Here is a 21,335-nt window from a genome sequence, read left to right as displayed (position 1 = left end):
AGTGAGTCAGTTTTTGGTATCAAACCCCATCAGGAGAAAAGCACTGCAAAAAGGCCTGCTAAAAATGCAGCACTTCCACTAATATCCTTCGACATGCTGTACTTCCTTTTCATAATAACTGTTGTGTTCATAATTGTTTTATGTACAAGCTCTTATGCTTGAAAAGATAAGCTTGACCATAGAAATAGACTTTTTACATAAAAAATACATTATACATAGAGACCACAAATGGCCAGTTTGCTTTATCTGTTAAATGTTTAAACATCTTTCTGATTTGCAAAACAAAAAAGTTCAGTATGTAGACTTGATGTGATGAAGGCTTTTGATTCATTTGAGGTTTTTTTTTTTTTTTATGTATTCTGTCTGGCCATTTGTCATCTTTTTTTTACACGCAGACCCAAAAACATGCTTAAGTTACTGGCTGATGGGAGTAAGATACACATGTTTTAAAGGAGCCGGTCCTCTGGCACAACTATGTTGTACAGAAATGTTTTCTGAATATATAAATCCCTGATTGTGCATAAAATAATTGTTTATTCATATACATTAGCATTTATTTCTTAAGGTGTGGTATGAGGGCTAAACACAAAGCTCCACTAGATGGAGACACAATTTGTCATCATTCTACAGTACCAGGTTAAATGTCAATGACCGTTAAAGCCGCATGAGAGACCGAGCACTTGGATGTGATCGCACGACTCTCACATCACTCAATAACAATAGGTCGTTTCCAAAACTAGTCAGCTGTAAAAAATCTGTGGGGCTACAGCACCTGCATAGTGATCTCCATGTTTGGTGAAGCATGAATAAAATACATTTCATGCACCCTCCACCTCCTTATAATATAATCCAACATTTCCAATTTTAAGATCATCATTTAAATGTGTACTGTTTTTTTTATTAGAATGGAAATCTCTTCCATTGCCATTTTTCAAATTATTGAGCTTCAGATTCAATTCAATTTTACTTAAACAGGTTAATAAAAAACAATGATGATTGTTACTTCTGATTATCCAAAAATGAATAAATAAATCATGGACCCCCTAGCTATGCTTCATAGACCTCTTGTGGTCCCTAAACCCCTCATTTTGGCATGAGTATGTCTTTTTTTCCATTGTTGCATCTAAGTCATATTAATTCCTGAACCGCAGGGTTCAGTGTCTTGCAGGTTGCCCTAATTGTAATTGTATGTAATTATCCTTAACAAAGTTAATATCAATTTGCTCCCTGCCAAGATACCGCTAATAACATAAAGCCGCAACAAACGCTTTCAGTTTGATGGAGGGCAGAGAAACCTGCGTTTGAATAATTTGGAAAATTGGATCTAATTCAGGGCTCTGCATTTCCAGAGTAGTTTAAATGAGGTTGTAAAGTCAGTCGTACACATACACACACATACACTAACCCATTTTAGGCTAATTAGGCCTGTTGGCAACGACAGGCCAGAGGAGGAGACTGAAGTCTCGGTGGTTTCGTTCAGGCCGATTTATTCTCAATCCCTCACCATCGCATAAACACTACAGCTCCTGTTTGCATGCAAGGTGCTGTCTTTCACACCGGATCATTCGTTTTCAGCCCTAAAGAGAATTATTTAAGACTTGAAACAGCTGTAATGTTTGCATCTTTTTCGGTCTGTCCTACAGCAGCTGTGTGTATGTGTGTGTGTGTGTGTGCGTGTGCACCCTTCTCTGGCGGGAATCCCTCGAGGCTCTTTTTTGACACGGCCGAATGGTTTCCCATGGCAACTGACTGGCAAGTGAGGGTCCACATATGGAGTGAGAGAAGTGAATGGGTCCTTAAACTAGCAGCGACAATATCGCTAATGTTCTATTGATTGCTCTCACAGGTCAGACTTTTTCCTGAAACGCTAAAGCAAAACCTGGCCCCCTGGACTCGTTCTTCCAGTCACATAGAGCAAGACTAATTGTTTCAGGAGCACTTTTTAACAAAGCCCGTTCAACTGAGCAACTGTTCAGGTATTTGAAGAGACACTAAACCTTCATCTGGATAATGAATTTGGTCGCATTCAAGTCAGCAAACGGTTCCCTGTTTGTTCATAGAAGCGTTGTATTTGCCTGGGTTTAAACAGCGGGAAAAAAAAATCCAATAAGCGACGAGTTTGATGCCACCGTAGATCTTTCTGGACTTTACTCAACAAAGTCCTGAGTGTTTCATTAACACCTACAGTGTTGACTTATTCCATCAGGCTGAACCACAACTGAAAAGTGAATTCGGCGCTGCAGGTGCTAAGAGCACAGGTGTTATTTTGGCAGTGTAAATTCAACAACGATCTATTTCCTGTTGAAGCCCTACGGAGATTCAACTTTTAAAAAAGAGCGCAGTCTGTGCCTTCATTTCCACATCTAATCTAATCTCCCCATCTCCCCTTTCTGATCTCACACCGAGCCGGTTCCTGGGGGAGCAAGGCAAGCCAGAAGGGGGCTTACTGCAACTCATCCATCTATTTTACATGCTTCCATAGCTTGCGGTGTTTACTGCAGTCAATATGCAACACACGGCGTGTGTTCACGCAAGCTGGCGTAGTTTAGCGTGCCACAGAGTTGCTATTCGGAACATCAATAACTGAGATAATGTCATCGCTTTTTGGCCTTTGGGGCCTGCATGATTATTGCTTTGAAATAGTACAGCTCTGGTGTTCAGAGCCGAATCTGTTAGTGGCAGTATTGTATTGTATTGTATTGTATTGTATTGTATTGTATTGTATTGTATTGTATTGTATTGTATTGTTTTGTATTTAGATCAGCGCTTTAAAGTAAAGGGATTTCACATTGCTTTTGTTTCTAAAAGAGTCTTGCACAGATGTTTCTATTAAAGTAGATGGTGAAGGTTTTTTTTTTTTTTCGCCATTTCACTTTTTCCCTGATGCTCCTTTTTTGACTGCATGTTTTGCGATGATGCAATCATCACTGCTAGACTATAATACATTACAGACCTGCCTACATTTACTACTGCCCTATATCTGCTTCTACACTCATGTGTACTGTCTTTTCTAGCCGTCCGCCTATTCATCACTCCATTTAGTAAAGTTCTCCGTAAGGAAAGCGCTTAATACAGGTACAGGGCATGGGATTGGAGTTTATTTCCCCTAGGACACCACACAAGATTGAGTTATGTCATTTAGGCCACAGGCCCGTGTAAGTCACAGGATGTATATTGTTAGTGATGGTTCATCTTAGACAGGCTGAAATGAAATGCAACCTTTGTCATAGTTTCATTCCTCGTTGTCTCGGTGCTCCGGTTTGGAAGCATTTGGTGCCCATGTCGTGTCACTGCTGGAGATGGTGCTGTAGTCCTTGTAATTTGAGAGAAGGAGGCAGCTTTAGGGCATTTGGCTGCAGCTATTTTAGTCTTAAGGCAGAAGCATTAAGTCGGAGGACTGAGACCCACACTAAGGTTGTAAGTGGCTTCCCTCCAGGACCAGCAAATATCTGTAATAAATGAGGAAAAAATACAAGAACTTCTGCATGTGAATTTGAGAGCATGTTTGTGTTCGTACGTGTGTGTCTTTTTTGCGGCTAATGGTTATGTTAGTATTTTGAACTTACATGTGTTATGTTGAGTGTGATTCTTTTATTATTCCCCACAATATGTATGTATATGTGTGTGAGAGTGAATTAGTAGATGCTTCCTTTTTTGCCTCTCCCCTCAGTAATTCACCCTACTTTTCTTTCATGGCTGAATATCACCATGACGACCCCATCCTCTCCATCTCTCTCTCTCTCTCTCTCTCTCTCTCTCTGTCTCTCTCTTCTCTCTCTCTCTCTCGTTCTCTCTCACGCTCTCTCCCCCTCACTCACTCTCTCACTCTAGTGTGCGTCATGCACATGAAAAGTGCTTGGTTTCCCTTTGGAACTCAGTCTACCACCCCACGCACACTTACCTGCAAAATCCCAGTTCTTCTTCGCTCGCTGTCCTCTGTGTTCAGCGAGACGTCATTCACATACACACAATAGGAGAGCGCGTCATGTTCTCCAAATAAGCGCGCGCTTCGTAAGAAGAACAAGACAGAGAGAGAAAGAGGGAGAGAGATAGAGAAAGAGGAAGAGAGAGAGGGAGGGGATAAAGTCTTATTGTTCTTGAGCAGCGTGCACCGGAGGTGTGGCATCTTCCGGGCGTTGTCGTGGAGACGGAGGACTGGCCAAGCGCTGTTGTCTTTCTTCCTCCAGGCTCATCACCAAGACGCTGATCACAGGGAGGCTGATCCTTATGGCAAGAGCCACAGCCACAGGTAACCAAAACGAGCGCGTACACACACACACACACACACACACGCACTTACTGTCTCACATAGCTGATGTACTAATTCACAAGAAAGCATCAGTGTCGTTTGTGAGGATTTTTTGTGTTGGGAAGTGATTTCATGGCGAGTCAAGAACACCGAAAGTGTGTGTATGCGTACGTTTGTGTGTGTGATCGAGACATGTGTTCCATAGTGCACGTATGTGGGGGATACAAGAAAAGATCAGAGGTGAGCGTGTGTGTGAGTCATAAAGGAGAATGTGGTGATGTTCAATGTCTGTGGCTTCAGAAAGAGATGCAGCAGATTCCCACAGTGTGAACCCACAGCCCATTCCTACTGTGCTTGGGGAACAAGAGCAGGAAGCGTGTGTGTGTGTGTGTGTGTGTGTGTGTGTGTGTGTGTGTAAGTATATAACAGAGCCTGTGAGATTGTGACAAGGGACAGTTCATTAGAAAATTATAAAATCTCTGGGTCTGCTCGTGCGCACAGGTAAGTGTGTCACGGACTGACCTGATAGTTAATTCACCTCCCGTCAGCGACGGTTAGGTGCCAGTGTTAATATGCTTGCACTTGCCAGATCTGTCTCTAAGCGATAGAGGCACTAGAAGCTATCTCCTCTGCTGATAACGGTGGGACAGTGATAGATGCCGCTTGCCTGTAACGCACGAAAACTCTGATATTCCAGAGGAAAGGGAGAAAGCAAAGTGAATAAAGTTGTGCCTCTAGCAGCCTCTCAGACCCAGAGATCTGGTCAAACGATGGAGTGCGAAAGTGAACGACGTTATAGGTTAGAAATGAAAAACGGGAGGAAGCATATTATTCACCGTGTTCAATTTTCCCCATAATGAAGATGTGTAGGAGGATCATGCTTATTTGTTCAAAACCTTCTTAAGGTGATTTATGAGCTTGGTTACCCACCCAAACACCCCCCTCACACACACAGACACACACACACACACACACACATTCAGAGGTTGAAGAGCATGATCAGATTCAGAGAGGGAGAATGAGAGAATGGAAAAGGCCACAGACAATGAAGATGGGAAGGAATTTCTCTTTTTAGACATCAAAGTTGTAATAGTGTGCCTAGTTTCCTGTCATATACTGTGATATGCTACATTATGCATGTTCTTATTAAACATTATAACATGCACATGATCGTTACAATTATTTTATTAATGACATTTTTATTCACTCATTAATTTAGTATTTAGATGAGCAGGAATTAAGTTATTACTTTGTCATACACACTGGATGTAATGGTGTAAGAGGGAAATGAAACACAAGATGTGTGTTTATAAACGAATGTTACATTCACTGAAGCAGGATTAAAGGGGTATTAACTGATAAACTGCATTCAATCTATAGGACTTCGTTTAACCCAGGGGATTACAATGTGTATGATTCAGTGCTGTTAATGATACTGTTGAATCTCTTTAACAGATCTGCGACAAGTATTGCGGTTTAGCACGTATTAGGTGTCATTATAGATAATATGCAAGCATAAATTTACATGTTGTCCTAACATAAGAGGCCAAATAGATCAGGATGACTTCTGAAATCTCCATTTTCCTTTTTATCTGTTGCAAAAATCATTAGGGTGTGCTGTGAAATCTAATTGGCCTGTTGTGGGAACATAATTCAGGGAGTAGGGGATCTCCAAGTGTGCTTAGAGAAGTGTGAAAGTGTGAGACAGCCTGTGATGGTGAGACAGCCTGGGAAGAAACAGGTCATTTCTTGAAAGCTAGCAAGGCGTTTCTGGAAAGCTACCTACACACAGTTGTAGGATTTCAAACTAAGAATGCTTACACACTGTTTCTTAATGTAGGTTTTGTGTGTGTATGACTATTGATCAAATTTGGCTTGAAGTGAGATCCTTATTGGCCATTACTAATGTGATTGTAGAGGTTATGACCGAATAAGCATTATTTAAGGTGCAACAGCATTGCCTAAGCTCATAACTAATGTCATAACCAGTGAAAAGGGGAAAATAACTTTTTATATTTAAAGATGATTATATATTTAGTGATATAATATATCATCATCGGATAATTTCTCAGAGATATGATGTAATGCAGAAGGACCAGTAGGGGTTTTATTCTATGTTTTATTATAATTTTTTTTTTAAATGCTAACCCCACAACACTGGACAACACTAAAAAACAAGTCAGTTTTACTCCCTAAAAACTGTCCCATGACCCTGTCACCGGTTCACCCCGTTTCCATCCTTCGACCACTTTTGATATCTACTGACCACTGCAGACTCACCCAGTTGTCTAGCCATCACAATCTGGCTCTTATCGAACTCGATCCTTGCGCTTGCCCATTTTTTCTGCTTTGGTAAATGTAAAGTTAAACACAGAAGGGGTATTTTTTAAAATTCACATTATTACCATTATGTGGTATTAGTATAGTAATAAAAAACAGTTTGCACTTATGTTCATAATCGGTCTCAAACAGATCCTATACAGCTTTCTGCTTTCTTTGCCTTCTCTTTGTACCTATAATCGTATAGGTTTAAAGTACTTATACAGAAACAAAGAAACTTGGTATTCATTAGCTGATTGCATGCCCGTCTGCATATCAATGAAATGGTGGTCACAAATACCGACTAATGACCCTAGAGGGTTTGTTAAGAGCCAGGCTGTGCTCTAACAGACAGGCTAATAAGTTCGACAGTTGAACCGGACCGTGGTTTGATATGAAAAATGTAACTACACGTTGAGGTTATTTTTTCCAACATGAAGTGCTACGGAATGGAATTGAACCTGTCAGTTCCTCCTTAGATGTGAGTTTAATATTTCTGCTGCAAGCATTGGGGGGGTTGTCCACAGTTAGCCGTCAAATATAATCAGTAGACTCTGCGGGTTGGGTTTTCGATGATTTCTGTGAATTCGGAAATCTTCAAATATTTATGTTTGACCTTTAAGTAGCCAGATTAGGCTCTGTAGAGGAAAGGGTTAGGTCTGGAAGAGGGCTGTTGCCTAGCACAGTGTGTGCGTGTGGATGAGCATCACGGTGTCATATGGTATCACAGCTGGTGAAAAAAGGTGAACTACTTGCATAACTTCTCACTAAGTAAAAAAAGAAGAAATGTATTTAACTTTAACGATTGGAATAATGTGGGTGATTCCAAAAGTTTCAAATTAATTTTTTCGAACCATGGAAAGGGACAATGGTCAAGAATTTAGGCTCTGAGCCTGAGAAATCGCATGTAATCACTGAACTTCCTTTTAATAACATTTAATGACATGTATAGTTGAATGATTCATATTGCAATAGAGAGTTTTCAAAGTCTTTATTGCTTTTGGATATTTCCCTTTTGCCCCTTATTTTTCCACTTATACCTGTCTAATCCTGCATCCCTGTGGCCATGAATAAATTGAAGTAGTGATCTGTCTCTAAATGGGGCTCTAAGCTTCAATGAGTTTAGGAGGCTTATTTCTGCATGCGCTGCACACGAAGCAAACTCCAAGCACTAAAGGAGTTCAATGTAATCATTAGTGTATTTGTTACTGTGACCGCTGTTTTCTTTGGACATTAGTGCCTGGGCATATGAGTTTAGGTATTTGCTATTCCTGCCAGCTTGTTAGCTTGTTTGGGAACAAACCACTCTCTGAAGAGCCGAGGCCTGATCACTGGCCTGCTCGCAATCTGCATTGTGTGCATCCATTAGCATACATCAGACCTCAAACTGAATATGTATGTGTATGGAAATGTGTGGGTCTGTGTGTCAGGCCTGTGTGTGTGTTTCCCCCTTTGTGTGTTTGTTTGTTTGGCAGACCATCCAGGATCTGTTCACTCGAGCTGCTATGAAACGGCTTTGTGGCAGGTGCAGATTTAGCTCTTTAATTGTGTACCCAAAAGTCACTGAACATTTAATAGCTTTATTCCTTTGTTTGGACAGAGGTCTTAGGATTTAGTCAATATAATATTAAAGTAGAAGTAGTATTTCTGAAGTGGTGAGATACTAGTGAACTAGTGAACATACCACATTCTTTTTCTTGAGCCTAGAAAGTCTTGTTTTTTTAATTCAAGGTGACCTTTTCCTGATGTGCCACTGATGTAATTTTAGCTGTTGACAACCTGATGACTAAGGTGGGTTGCACTTATTTAAAAAAAAAAATAGCAGAACTGAAAGGAGACACAGGAACTTGTGCTTTCTGGAAAAAAAAAACTTTGTCATTAAGTTGTCATTGCATTAGCTTTGGTTTCTCACTGAGGCTGGTAATATAAGAAGGGATCTTTTAAGCACTTCATTTTTAAACAAATGATTTTTTTCCTGCCATCTTTTTAATGATATATTTGTAAGTCAATGTGGCAAAATTTGAACCTAATATTTTTTTCAGAAGGGCTCAGTATGCACAGGTTGTTGCTGGGATCCTCTTCAACTCCTCCATAATGACATCACAGAGCTACAGGATGTTGGACACATGGCGCTTCTTCACCTTCCACTTGAAGATGCCCCTTAGGTGCTCAATAGGGTTCAGGTCTGGTGACATACTTCAGCTTCAGCTTTCTCAGCAAGCCACTTGTCATCTTGGCGGTGTGTTTGTGTTCGTTATTATGTTGAATAAATTGCCGTTTGTCCTAGTTTCTGAAGGGAGGGCATCATGTTCTGCTTTAGAATGTCACAGTACATGTTGGAATATATTCATTACCTCAATGAACCGCAGCTCCCCAGTACCAGCAGCACTCATGCAGCCCCAGACCATGATGCTACCACCACCATGCTTGACTGTAAGCAAGACACAATGTTCTTGGTACTCCTCACCAGAGCGTCACCACACATGCTGGACACCAGTTTATCAGTCCACAGGACATGGTTCCAGTAATTCATGCTCTTGGACAGGTCGTCTTCAGCAAACTGTTTGCAGGCTTTCTTGTGAGCCAGCTTCAGAAAAGACATCCTTCTGTGATGACGGCCATGCAAACTGACTTATTGCAGTGTGCAGCATATGGTCTGAGCACTGACAAGCGGATCTTCTGCTTCTGCAACCTCTTAAGCAACGCTGGCAGCACTCATGTGTCTGTTTTTTGAAGCCAGCTTCTGCTCCTGATGCACAGCACGAGGACTTTGAGAAGTTTAATTTCTATAGTATTGTCTCTTGAGAAGATATACTTAAATGGCTGCTGAAATGAGAGGTGCACTTAGTTTTGTGAGATACTGTGTATAAGCCAAACTCAAAGTGGCAGTATATGAAGCTTTTAATGGTCTTGGCAACAAATAGTTTGTTAGACAATTACAGAGAATTAAACGGATGCACTCCTGAGAGCTCATGTACCACCACTTGCTCATTTACTTTTGCTGTATTGTTTGGTTACTTTGCCTTATTTGTGTAGGTAAAAGCTACAACAGGAAATTCACTTTCTTCAGAATAAAAATTAATTAATATAATTAAAATATCTGATGTAAAATTACAATGTTTCACTTTTTTTTTCTTACAAGGGTAGTACATTTTTGGTTATCTGCTATGCCTGATGCAACCCATCAAGGGCTTGATAACAACCTAATAAAATAGAGCCAGGATTGATAGAGCAGGTAAAGGTTTTAGTTTCATTAGACTAAAGTATTGGTTAAATCTTTGCTGACCATTGATTTGTTATTAACTCCATTAAAAGCTTCACATTTTGCCATTTTGTGCCTGTCCCTGTTTTGTCCAGGAGTTTGTGTGCTCTGTTCAGACAACTTTAGGCCATAGAAGCAATACACTTTTCTGGAAGCCAAACCAATCTGCCTTTAACAAGAGATAGGTCTTGTTTCAACAATGTTGCCTTTAATGTGTGGGATAGAGAAAAAATCACACCTCACCACAAGTCCTGCTTAATTCCACTGTAGTATGAGAATAGGCATAACATTCTGTGGTGTTTATTTCTAATGCTTTTAATGACTATGTTGTTCTTTTCTTATTCATTAATTACAAGCCATTTCAGGTAAGTCTGCCATCCTGCCATCCCTGCCATCCTGTGATGTGGTGAGAGAGTGTGTGCTGAAGGCTTCTGTCTCTCTCTGTTCAGTTCTGCCTCCAGGGTTAATTAGCATTGCAGAGTTGATGTCTAGAGCAGACGTCGACCGATCAAACCCTGCCTTTCTGTGTGTGTGTGTGTGTGTGTGTGTGTGTGTGTGTGTGTGCGTGTGCGTGTGTGTGTGTGTGTGTGTGTGTATCTTTTCTTTCCCTTTATATATAAGTGTGCTTTAACTGTAGGTATCTTCTGTGAAAGTACAGAAATGAACAGGAACACACATATAAACCTATTGGCCAAACATACGTGACTGCACACAAGTTACAACTATTATCTGAAATAGGCAGGTGGTGTGATGAATCAGTATGGCTTCATATTTTTTTTCTGTTTTCAATTTATCCATCACTCCGTGTTATTTTAGAAATAGTCAAGAAACGTTTAGTCCGTCTCCTTCCTTCTCTTCCGCACCTTAATTGCTTTATTTCTTTTATGAATCCAGTTCTTCTGCCACACTTTCATTTTTCTGTAATGTTGCATATTTCAGCTGTTGTATTGCTTGTTTTTCCTCTAAGGTGCATGTTAAGTGTTTGCTTTAGATTTTGCTTATTTTAACTGACAATAAAACTGTTCACTCATTAAAGAGACTCATCAGTTTTAGCTCACGCCACAAATACACTGATCTTCTCTAACATAAAAACAACCTTCCTGACCCATTAAGGCATGGACTCCTCAAAGACCTCTAAAGATGCACTGTGGTATCTGGCACAAAGACGTACTGTTGCAACACATCATTTAAGTCATGTAAGGTGAGAGGTGGGGCCTCCATGGATCAGACTTGTTTGTACAGCATCCCACAGATTCTGATTTGAGCTAACATCTGATATTTCAGGAGGCCTTGAACTCTTGTCATGTTCCTCAAACCATTCCTGGGCAATTTGTGCAGTGTTAGAAAGGTGTTATCTAGCTAAAAGCAGCCAATGTCATTAGGCAATACTGTTGTCATAGAGGGGTGTACTTGGTCTGCAACAATGTTTAGGTAGGTGGTACATGTCAAAGGAACATCCACATGAATGCCAGGGCACATGGGTTTTTTTGGTGCCATCTTTTCTAAGTCTAATAAGTGACAGACACATACACACACATCCAGCCACCCACATAATGAGAAAGAAAATGTGATTCATCATACCAGGCCACCTTGTTCTTCTGCTCCCTGGTCAAGTTCTGATGCTCACGTGCCCATTGTAGGCACTTTTGACAAAGGTCAGCATGGGCATTCTGCACTTACACACACTCATAAACATCAAGCTGCAAATGTACTGTGTTCCAGCTTTAATTTGTGTTACAGTAGCTATTCGAAGGATCAGACCTGACAGGCGAGCTTTCGTTCCCCACGGCATTAATAAACCTCGGGAGGCCCGTGACCCTGTCACCAGTTTACCAGTTTTCATTTCCTTTTACTGCTTTTTGTAGGTAATAACCAGTGCATATCGGGAACAGTAAGGAAGACCTGCTGTTTTAGAGGTGCTTTGACCCAGTTATCTGGCCATCATACATTTGGCCCGTGTTAAAGTCATGCAGGTCCTTAGCCTTTCTCTTTTTCCTGCTTAAAACATATCAACTTTGAGTATTGACTGCACAATTGCTGCCTAATAAAGAACATCCCATCCTTTGACAGGCGCTATTGTAAAAACATAATCAACTTTATTCATTTTGGTTTTAATATCATGACTGATCAGTGTACACTCTTCCCACTTTACGAACATTTACTTTATGAACTTTCGTGGATATGAACAAACCTGTCCTCAAAAAAATTCTAAAAGGAGGAGAGGCTCCGTGAGCTAGTCGTCCACCGTAACGAGTCTACATGATGCGCACTGGACTAGGTGGAATTAATATATTTAAGTGAATTTTTTTATTACTTAATACAAAATATTGTATACAGTAATTCAATTATTTCGATTTTAAATCCCAGTACCATACTGGGATTTAAGCATCAAAATGTGTCACAGTGACATGCCTAGACTACTCAAAACACCCACAACATTATCCAGATACAATATTTAGGCAGTCTACAGTGTACACTCAAAAAAAAGGTTAAATCTTTGTTGATTTAAAGGTTCTTTGTAGCCTACCTTTTACGGCTGCAGATATTAAAAATTTTAGTGATTGAGTATTCTACCGATTGTTCCTTTAATTAATCGAATAATCATATAAGAAGTACTAATTTTTTATTAAAAATCAATAATAAATATACAAGAGAAAATAAGACGGGTCTCTTAAAACGAGTAATTTGTTTTCTTTTTAGAAAAATTGTCATTTTTATTGCTGAAATTACACACAAGAATATTTGTAAAACTAAACCCATTTTTGAATTGCCATATTACAAAATGCAAATACAAATATATAAATATAAAAATTATTTAAAATGACATGAAAAAGGGTAAACACACTGTATGGTGTTTTCTTTATGTTTTAGTTTGAAATGATTCCAAACTTTGGAAACTTTTTGTTGTTCTCTTCAGCCTGAATCTTCTCCTCGCCCCTCGCCGTTTTCTCCTCGATGCATTTTGTATTTAAATTACTCGAGTTACTTAAGGAATAGTTTGAGAGCTAGCAACTATATTCCTGTCAGAAACTGCAACTGTTTGACTGTCAAAAGGGGTTTGAAAAAGAAGACTTTTATGATCTTTTACTTACACTTTTATGAAATTAGTATCAAATCTAATATCTAAAAACTTCTTTAAAGTGTATGCATTACGCACTAGTGATAAATGTGCACAGTAATATACTAGTGAACAACCTAGAACCGGTATTTTTGTTTCAGTTCTACAAATCCTTAGAAAAATGTCTTAGAACTCTAGTACTAGAGCTTTTTAGTGATTTCAATGTACTTTATCTTACAATGTCCAAAACTGAAAGGAGACAATCATCGCATTATCACTGGTTTCTCACTCACATTTAGCAATATTTTTTTTTAAAGGTAAAATTCTTTTTCTGCCCTCTTTTAAATTATATAAAAGTGAGACAATGAGGCAAAATTCTAATCCCTTTAGAAGGACCCAATATACATACCTGCATTGCTTTTACATAGCTAAAATTAGCATTTGAGCAGGCGTCACATTAACTTCACAAACCTCAATTCATATTCTATCAAATTGTTTAATCGCTCTCAAACAGTAAGAGTGAAAGAGAGAGAGAGAGAGAGAGAGAGAGAGAGAGAGAGAGAGAGAGAGTATTTTTGCTCTTTGTGATCAGAAAAGCAGAGTAAATAATGACAGCTCAGTAAACAAACTCAGAATTATGGGGCACTACTGAATCCCATTAAATAATTCCACATTCCATCATCCAATTATCACTCATGCGACAAAGATACAGAGTGCGACCAATAATCCATATTTACCCTCGAAACACAAAGGATTTGTGAAAACAACTTTCAGTACATACTTAGACACACGAACAACAGCACACCCATTATATATCTCTGTGACTGTCGCACTCTTGTATGCGAGACGGTTCTTGTGCAAATCGGAGTTATATTTGTTGAAATGCTTTTTCAGAGAAGAAAGTATCACAATTGGTTTGGTTGGCAAGCAGTCTTTTTTCTGCTTACGCAATACAGTACATTCTAATAACACACAGATCCACTCATGTGGTATTATTCGTAATGCATAATAATGCCAAAAGATTGACACATAATACAATGTTATTACAGTGGTGGTCTGGGTTCTCACCCGAGCTCTATAAATATGACTCGTGCACAGATGCAGCGGCTTGAATGACAGCTGGGTTGCCATGAGGACTCAGAACCGGGTTTTTTTTGGTCAGGTAATAATATAAGGTTTGTGTGTTGAAGGGGATGTGTGAGAACCCAGAGATCAATAGCAGGAGTCAATAGTGCTTCACTGGGGTGAAGCAGGCACCCATGGAGATCCGACAGCACCTATACCTATAAGGAAAGATCAGAGGCAGAATAAACAGGATTCGTGCCAGCCGATTTCAGATTATATACAGAGAACGATGACATCAAATGGAGTTCGGTCTGTATCACTGAATTCTGCACCAAACACAAGCAAGGTCATCCCTGTATATGTAAGCATAGACATGCATGTGATTATGTGCACACAAACACACACACCACATATGCTCAGGTTCTGCCTTTTTTTCCCGTCTGTTTATGGTCACACACACACACACACACACACACACACACACACATATATATATATATATATATATATATATATATATATATATATATATATATATATATATATATATATATATATATGCAGAGACACATGAACACCCTGTGGGAGATGGGTGTTTGGCTCACAGTCACTGGTTTCACTCAATGAAAAATGGATGAGACTAAAATTAGATAAACTAAAATTAGACAAAGTAAGAGAAACCGCAGGCTCCAAAATCGAGTTCTTAGGTAGCAAGACTCCATGGCAGGGAGAGGTGATAGAGATGTCTAGTTTTTTTTTTTAAGTACTGCAACAAGGCAAAAGAACCCGCCATTTTTCTTGGAAATATCACAAATGATGGTAAAAAAGATGCTATACAACACACACACACTCCACAAACAGTAAGAACAGCAGCAGCACAGAGGGAAGCCTTTAGATTGATGGCTTTGCTAATGTTTGATGTTTTTGTATAGTGATCTTGAAGTGTGAGCACACATATGAAGCTGGATCTCCCTCTCTGTGTCTCTCTCTCTCTCTCGCTCTCTCGCTCTCTCTCTTTCTTTGGGTGCATGTTAGAAGAAAAGAAGAGAGTGACAGAAAGCGAAAGAGGGAACACGTTGTCTCCACCTGCCTGACTAGGTATCTCTGATATAATAGATCTGATCTCGTGCTGTGTGTGATGATTAATCGATCAAGTCAACGTCTAAAATTTCTCAGTGATTCAGTTCAAATTTAGGAATGAATTACGTCAGCACAGCGCATGCACTCCCCAATCAAGGCTACAGTCGTCACGTCGGCCTCATGCTTTCACGGGAATGAATTGAATTATTAACTCATTAAAACTTAATAAACTCCTTCAGTGCTAGAGCTGTCCTCTCGCTTACTCTTTAATGAACCGCAGCCTTTAGTGTGAACCCCCCTTGCAGACCTGCTCTCAATCTTCATTAAAATAATCATGCGAAATTGGCTCTGCATTGATCAGCTCGATCTATAAACATGCCTTTTAAAGACCTAAGAGTTTTAAAGAAAGTAAGGTATGATTACATATCCAGTAAACATAAAACAAAATTATTATTTAAAACAATCCCAATTAAAAAGACTCCATGGAAAAAAACTAAAAAATGAAAATGACAAAGCTGTAAATAAGAAGTACATTTTGATAAACAGACAGCTATTAACACAACTCTTTGGGGACCTGGCATTGGCTTTCTTACACAGAAACCTGTTCACCATCTCGCTGCCTCTCAGAAGCTGATACAACGACAAGCACCACAGCAGCCGCTCATATTGATTTGAAAGGAAAGCCTACTACAGAGCTCGCTAATCGCTCCGAGTTATCGAGCAAAGCAATCCTAAGAGAACTGGCCAATAGCTTAAGTGCACCAAAGAACATTCTCCACTGTTTAGAATTAAAAGGTGACAGTCTTTATATTCAGTGCTTTTTGTGGGAATATGACGAATTCCCAATGATTCTTATGCACTTTTTCATATGTTACATATAACAACAGTCAGTTTAGACGTAAGAACTGTATATTAACATTAACATGTGAAGAATTAGCATTAACTGAGGAAGTAATAAAAAGCTTTAAACATTCAACCTTTTTCGAAGAGATTGGAGGATAATAAATTATTCCAATACTGCGAAAGTCATAGCACGAACCATTATATTTCCAGCCTGGTTTGTGGCCTGTAGTGTAAATCATCCTCATAGATTTTTCAAGGCTTATATAATAGGGCAGAATTGCACTCAGAGATAAGTGCCCCATTCTTTAAGCACTGTTATGATTATTGATGTCTGCCATTTATGTTTATGGCTTTTTAGAAGCAATAAAGACACTAAGCATGTCACCCATGCCATTGCAGCACTTGGCACTTTTTGAAATGTATTGTCAAAAAATCAAAATAGTTCTCCCCAAATATTAGTCAGTATGAACGGTACATTTTAATCGGAATAATTTAAAACACATTGAAACCTACCGAAATATACAAGTTCTATTAATGTCTAAAAATGGGCGAGTAATAATAAAGCACTCTGATCTGTAAAATGACCCTGCGAATAGGAATAGAGTAGAAAGAAGTTGTGAATAGCACCCTGCTGAACTGTTGAGGGTATGTGAAGATCCTGTAAGCATGTGAAGATTTGAAATGAGATTGCACCTCTTCAGGGAGCTGCTGATCCTGCTGTGAGGCGTTTGATGAGGGAAAAGTCATAGTTTTAATGACATTAATGAATAACTACTGTAGGCCATGTAGGCCTTTTTCTTTTTTTATTTTAAGGTGAGGTGGTTATCATAAGTAAACCTAGTTTTTTGCCTTGTGTTTGAGTGTCTGAGAAGACAGGTAGAGTTATGTTATATAAGTCTTGAAAACTTGTAGATTAGACCTTTAGAATCCCTATCCTATTGATTCTGACCTGGAAAGCAGTACTTGTGCCAGGGGAGATTGGGTTTCCATGGAAATAGCATGTTTGGAGAAGTCTGCTTGAAAGGGACATTTGTGCATGTGTGAGGGTGTATGTGTGCAGGCTCAAAGCAACACATCACAATATCTGTCAAGAGTGAGAAATGTCTTTTGCAAAGAGGAAGGGGGCTAGAATGTAGAGTGAAAAATAACCTGTGTGTGGTGAGTGTATGCTTTTTAGGTTTTGGGCATGTTTGTGTGATCTGTGCATAAGTGAATCTGCCTAATCTTTATCTCTATTGTTCTCTGCACCTCTCTCTCTGCACTCTTGCCTATTCTGCAGGTGGTCATGCTGCTCTCTTTGTTCTCCTGTGCTGTGGGCTTCTCCCTCTTACCGCTCTTCCTGTTCCCGTACCCCGCCCAGGCTTGCCCTGCCCGTTGTGAGTGTTCTGTGCCCACACGCTCAGTCTCGTGCCACCGGAAGCGGCTGGCGCAGGTGCCCGAGGGCATCCCCATCGAGACGAGGGCACTGGATCTCAGCAAAAACCGTCTGCGTATTATCACACCGCAGAACTTCTCTGGCCTTCTGTTGCTAGAGGAGCTTGACCTGAGCACCAACTTGTTGTCATCAGTGGAGCCTGGAAGTTTCCGTGCGCAGCCACGCTTACGAACGCTGCGTTTGCGGAACAATCAGCTGACCCTGCTGCCACGTGGTGCGCTTGCTGGCCTGAGTGAGCTTACTCTGCTGGACATCAGTCAGAACCGTCTAGTTATCCTGCTCGATTATGGCTTTGAGGACCAGAGGCGTCTGCGTGTGCTTGAGCTTGCTGACAATGAGCTGGTTTTTGTTGCCCCCCGTGCCTTTAGTGGCTTGCCCGCATTGCGCTCACTGACTCTGCAGCGCTGTAATCTGAGTGCGGTTCCCAGTCATGCACTGGCACACCTGCATGGCCTAACCAGCCTTCGTCTTAGGCAGCTGGACATTGCAGAACTGCTGCCACACACCTTCAAGGGCCTGGGTCGTCTGCGTCATCTTGAGGTGGATCATTGGCCAGCACTGGAAGCTGTGCCCTCTCTTGCCTTGCAGGGTCTGAATCTCAGCACACTCTTTATCACCCATACCAACCTTTCAGCAGTACCAGTGCTAAACCACCTTTCCTACTTGACCCATGTGAACCTGTCATACAGCAGTGTGAGGGTGCTGCCAGCTGGCTGGCTGCGTGGCCTAGACCAGCTGGAAGTTCTTCAGGTCCGCAAAGCTCAATTGGTGCGTGTGGAATCTCAGGCCTTCCAAGGGGCAGTGTCACTTCGCCTGCTTGACCTCTCCTACAATCGCCTGACGACACTGGAAAGAACCACACTGCCAGCATCGGTGTCCCTGCAAAACCTCCTGATTGGCCAAAACCCATTAGTGTGTGACTGCCGTCTACGTTGGCTCTTTCAAAGAACACTGCCCTTACAGTTTGTGGAAGTGCAACCTCAGTGCACAACCCCTGCTGCTCTGGCTGGGAAACCTTTCAGTGATGTAGTAGAGCCTCTGCTCTCCCGTTACGTAGTATGCACCAAACCCAGGGTCATTGCCATGTCGACAAAACCAGCAGAAGCGGAAGAAGGACAAAAGGCATGGTTGTATTGCACAGCAGATGGTGCTCCACCCCCCTCTGTCTCCTGGCTGACACCACACAGGAGGCACATCACCACCAAGAGCACAGGCCGCATGGTTGTCCATAGCAACGGTTCACTGGAGTTTAGAGTAGTGGAGCCTCAGGATAGTGGTATTTACTTCTGTGTGGCATCCAATCCTGCAGGCAATTCCACCCTGTCCATAACACTCGCTGTCAAAAGCCTGGGCCTTCGGGATGGGGCTCTCTATGCCAACCGCAGCTTCATCTTCGATCCTGATTACAATAGCTCCCTGATCAATGGCACAGAGCATTACACAATCAGGATGGTGCTGGACTTCACCACCATTCTTGTGTCTACGGCCATGGGCTGCCTCAGCTTCCTGGGTGTGGTCCTTTTCTGTTTCCTGCTTCTGTTTGCTTGGAGCCGAGGCAAAGGCAAGCACAGAGGAAGTGTAGACATCCAGTATGTTCCACGCAAGAGGAAAGGCGCCAGCAGCGAGCTTACTGAGACCAGCGGTCCCCGACGTGTCAACATGAAGATGATATGAGGGCCAGACGTTCCTGAAAACATAACCTTGATCTGCTGATAGCCAAACTGTAGAGTAAAGGAAAAAGAGATACATGAGAAAGACCTGTAACCATGGTGGCCAGAAGAGATTGGCAAGATAAGCAGCACACTGTTTCACTTAGTGTGCTTTAATATGAATGTACTTTTGAGGTACCTATGACGTATGTACTTATGAATGTACGTATGTCAACTGAAATATAGTGTGTGCATTTATGGGCATGTGTGTATCTATATTATATGGATGTATTCAATTGTGAGAGTTTACACATACTATCCAACCAGAGTCACTTATCGAAACAAGTATTTGCGTGTTTTCTGCAATGTTTTGTCTGGACAGCATTATTTGGACAGCACATACATGGACAGAGGGCACATTTCTGTACAAATATAATGTTTGTGAGAAGAAGAAAAAAAAATCTATTTATACATTTTAGGTTCCAATATTATTAACCTTTGAATTGCTGCAAAAACTCAAACTGTCTTCCCCAACGAGTAAATTATATACAGGAAGAAGCCTCAGCAGTGCTGTGTTGTGAAGTGTTTGGTTTTGCTCCAAATATCTATTCTCCCTGGGAGATCCTGAAGTTTGAGAAGCCCTGGAAAAAAGAGGACCATCTTTACCATTTTATTGTGAAAAATTAAAAAAACAAAAAATATAATGTTTTGCAATGTAAGGACCTGTTTGAAATGGTGGGTACCAGGGGCTGTGTTTGTGACTCAGTGGAAATCTGTGAAACTGTTTTTTGATGTTCTGTCAAATGCTGCTCAGATGTTTTTACATAATAAATATATTGGTATATTTTCCAAAGAAAATAAACATAAATCAAACAGCTTGATTGTAGTACCATTACAACCAAGAATCTGTTTTTTGTTGCTGTGCCTAATCGTCCACCCTTTGCTTAATTTAGCAAATACCACATTCAATTATCATGACAATACTAAATTACATTTCTATTTGACAATAAAACATTTTTTTACACCACTAAAACTAAATAAAGAAGGCCAAAATAAATGTTCCAATTATTTGGTCACACAATCTCAGTTAGTGATAAAATTTTATTAACATACATTCATATTATCTTTTATTATTATTATTACTATATTATCTATGTATGTGTTGTAATGCATTATGTATTTAACTGCAATTATGTTATTACTATATTTATGTTGCTTACCATATATGGTATAATATATGTAATCCTTCAATTGACTTGTCCCCACTTACTTCTATAAACAAACCAATAACTTGAGCTGACAGGTTTATTTTTAGAAAATAGTAAACCATGTGAAGAAATCATTTAACATTTACAATCACATCCTTAATTAAAATAGTAATGAATGACTGTAAAAGTGGTGATTAACCATATAAAAGCAGAACTCTTGGCAGTTTGGTGTTCTGGAGCACTTATGTGTGTGTTTACATCAGTTCAATTCAGTTTATTTATCCCCATAGGGAAAGAATTATTTCAGCAAACTCATTCAGACATTTAACAATTCACAGGTGGCATGTGTAATAAAAATCATTTAATGTTCATAAATTTTATTAAAAATAACCAGTCTAGCTGACCATCCTAACGCTTGATTTTCTCCGTAAGAAATTAATTGCTTGAGAAATAAAGGATAGTTTTCACCTGTTTTTCGAACATTTGAGAACACAATATCAAAAAATCCAAAAGTGTAAGTGCAATAATGTTAGCCTTATTTAAGACTATATATATATATATATATATATATATATATATATATATATATATATATATATATATATATATATACTCTCTATACCATCTCCCATACCTAATATTTACAAAATTTGAAAAAAATACAATTCAAACTAAAACTGAACAGTGATAATTAAAACAACTTCAAAAAATGTAACTTTACCTGTATTTTAACTTTAAATTCGATAAATCTTGTTTTTATTGGATCAGATTAGCTCTCAAATAAAATTAAATCCAAAATCCTACACTTATCAAGCCTATTTTTAAACTTCAGAACATTAGAAAAAAAGTTTTATTTCACTTTTTTTGAAATTTCTCTTTAAAAAAAATATATATATTTTTTTTTTACATTTTTCTCAGACAGTATCAGTACATTATATAACCACTTATCTTTTTTTTGGCACTTTTAATAAAATAAAATAAAAAAATCTTTTCAAGTTGTGTTTCTAATTTTATGACTTCAGAGACATATGCAGCACTAGGCTTGCTTATAGGCTCACAAAAAACATACATGACACACATCAAGTTGTAGCAGCAGTTGAATGAAGTGTAATAGAATGTAATGTTAGCTGCTGCTCAACAGTCACAAACTAAAAAAAAAGTAGACAA

The 21,335-nt window shown here is 39.6% G+C and overlaps 1 protein-coding gene and 1 long non-coding RNA gene across 2 annotated transcripts; one reads left to right on the top strand and one right to left on the bottom strand.

The window, feature by feature from the left end:
- Positions 1-3,078: 3,078 nt before the first annotated feature.
- Positions 3,079-4,039, bottom strand: LOC124398862. Its single transcript, XR_006928137.1, has 2 exons — positions 3,902-4,039; positions 3,079-3,449 (listed from the first exon to the last, which is right to left on the bottom strand). It is a non-coding gene; the product is annotated as an uncharacterized LOC124398862 (long non-coding RNA).
- Positions 4,040-4,112: 73 nt separating this feature from the next.
- On the top strand, positions 4,113-20,687 carry lingo2b (leucine rich repeat and Ig domain containing 2b). Its single transcript, XM_046869287.1, has 2 exons — positions 4,113-4,249; positions 17,156-20,687. Exon 2 carries the CDS (start codon positions 17,162-17,164, stop codon positions 18,983-18,985), a length of 1,824 nt encoding a protein of 607 aa, XP_046725243.1. The 5' UTR covers positions 4,113-4,249; positions 17,156-17,161; the 3' UTR covers positions 18,986-20,687.
- Positions 20,688-21,335: the final 648 nt, after the last annotated feature.

This window comes from Silurus meridionalis, chromosome 2 (assembly GCF_014805685.1).
Source record: "Silurus meridionalis isolate SWU-2019-XX chromosome 2, ASM1480568v1, whole genome shotgun sequence".
In the NCBI taxonomy this organism is placed as follows: domain Eukaryota; kingdom Metazoa; phylum Chordata; class Actinopteri; order Siluriformes; family Siluridae; genus Silurus; species Silurus meridionalis.
The sequence above is the reverse complement of the archived record's forward strand: the minus strand, read 5'-3'. Positions and strand labels throughout refer to the sequence as shown.

What these genes read in the sequence shown, in the direction of transcription:
- lingo2b (XM_046869287.1), top strand. Translation starts at nt 17,162, where the DNA reads ATGCTGCTCTCTTTGTTCTCCTGTGCTGTGGGCTTCTCCCTCTTACCG.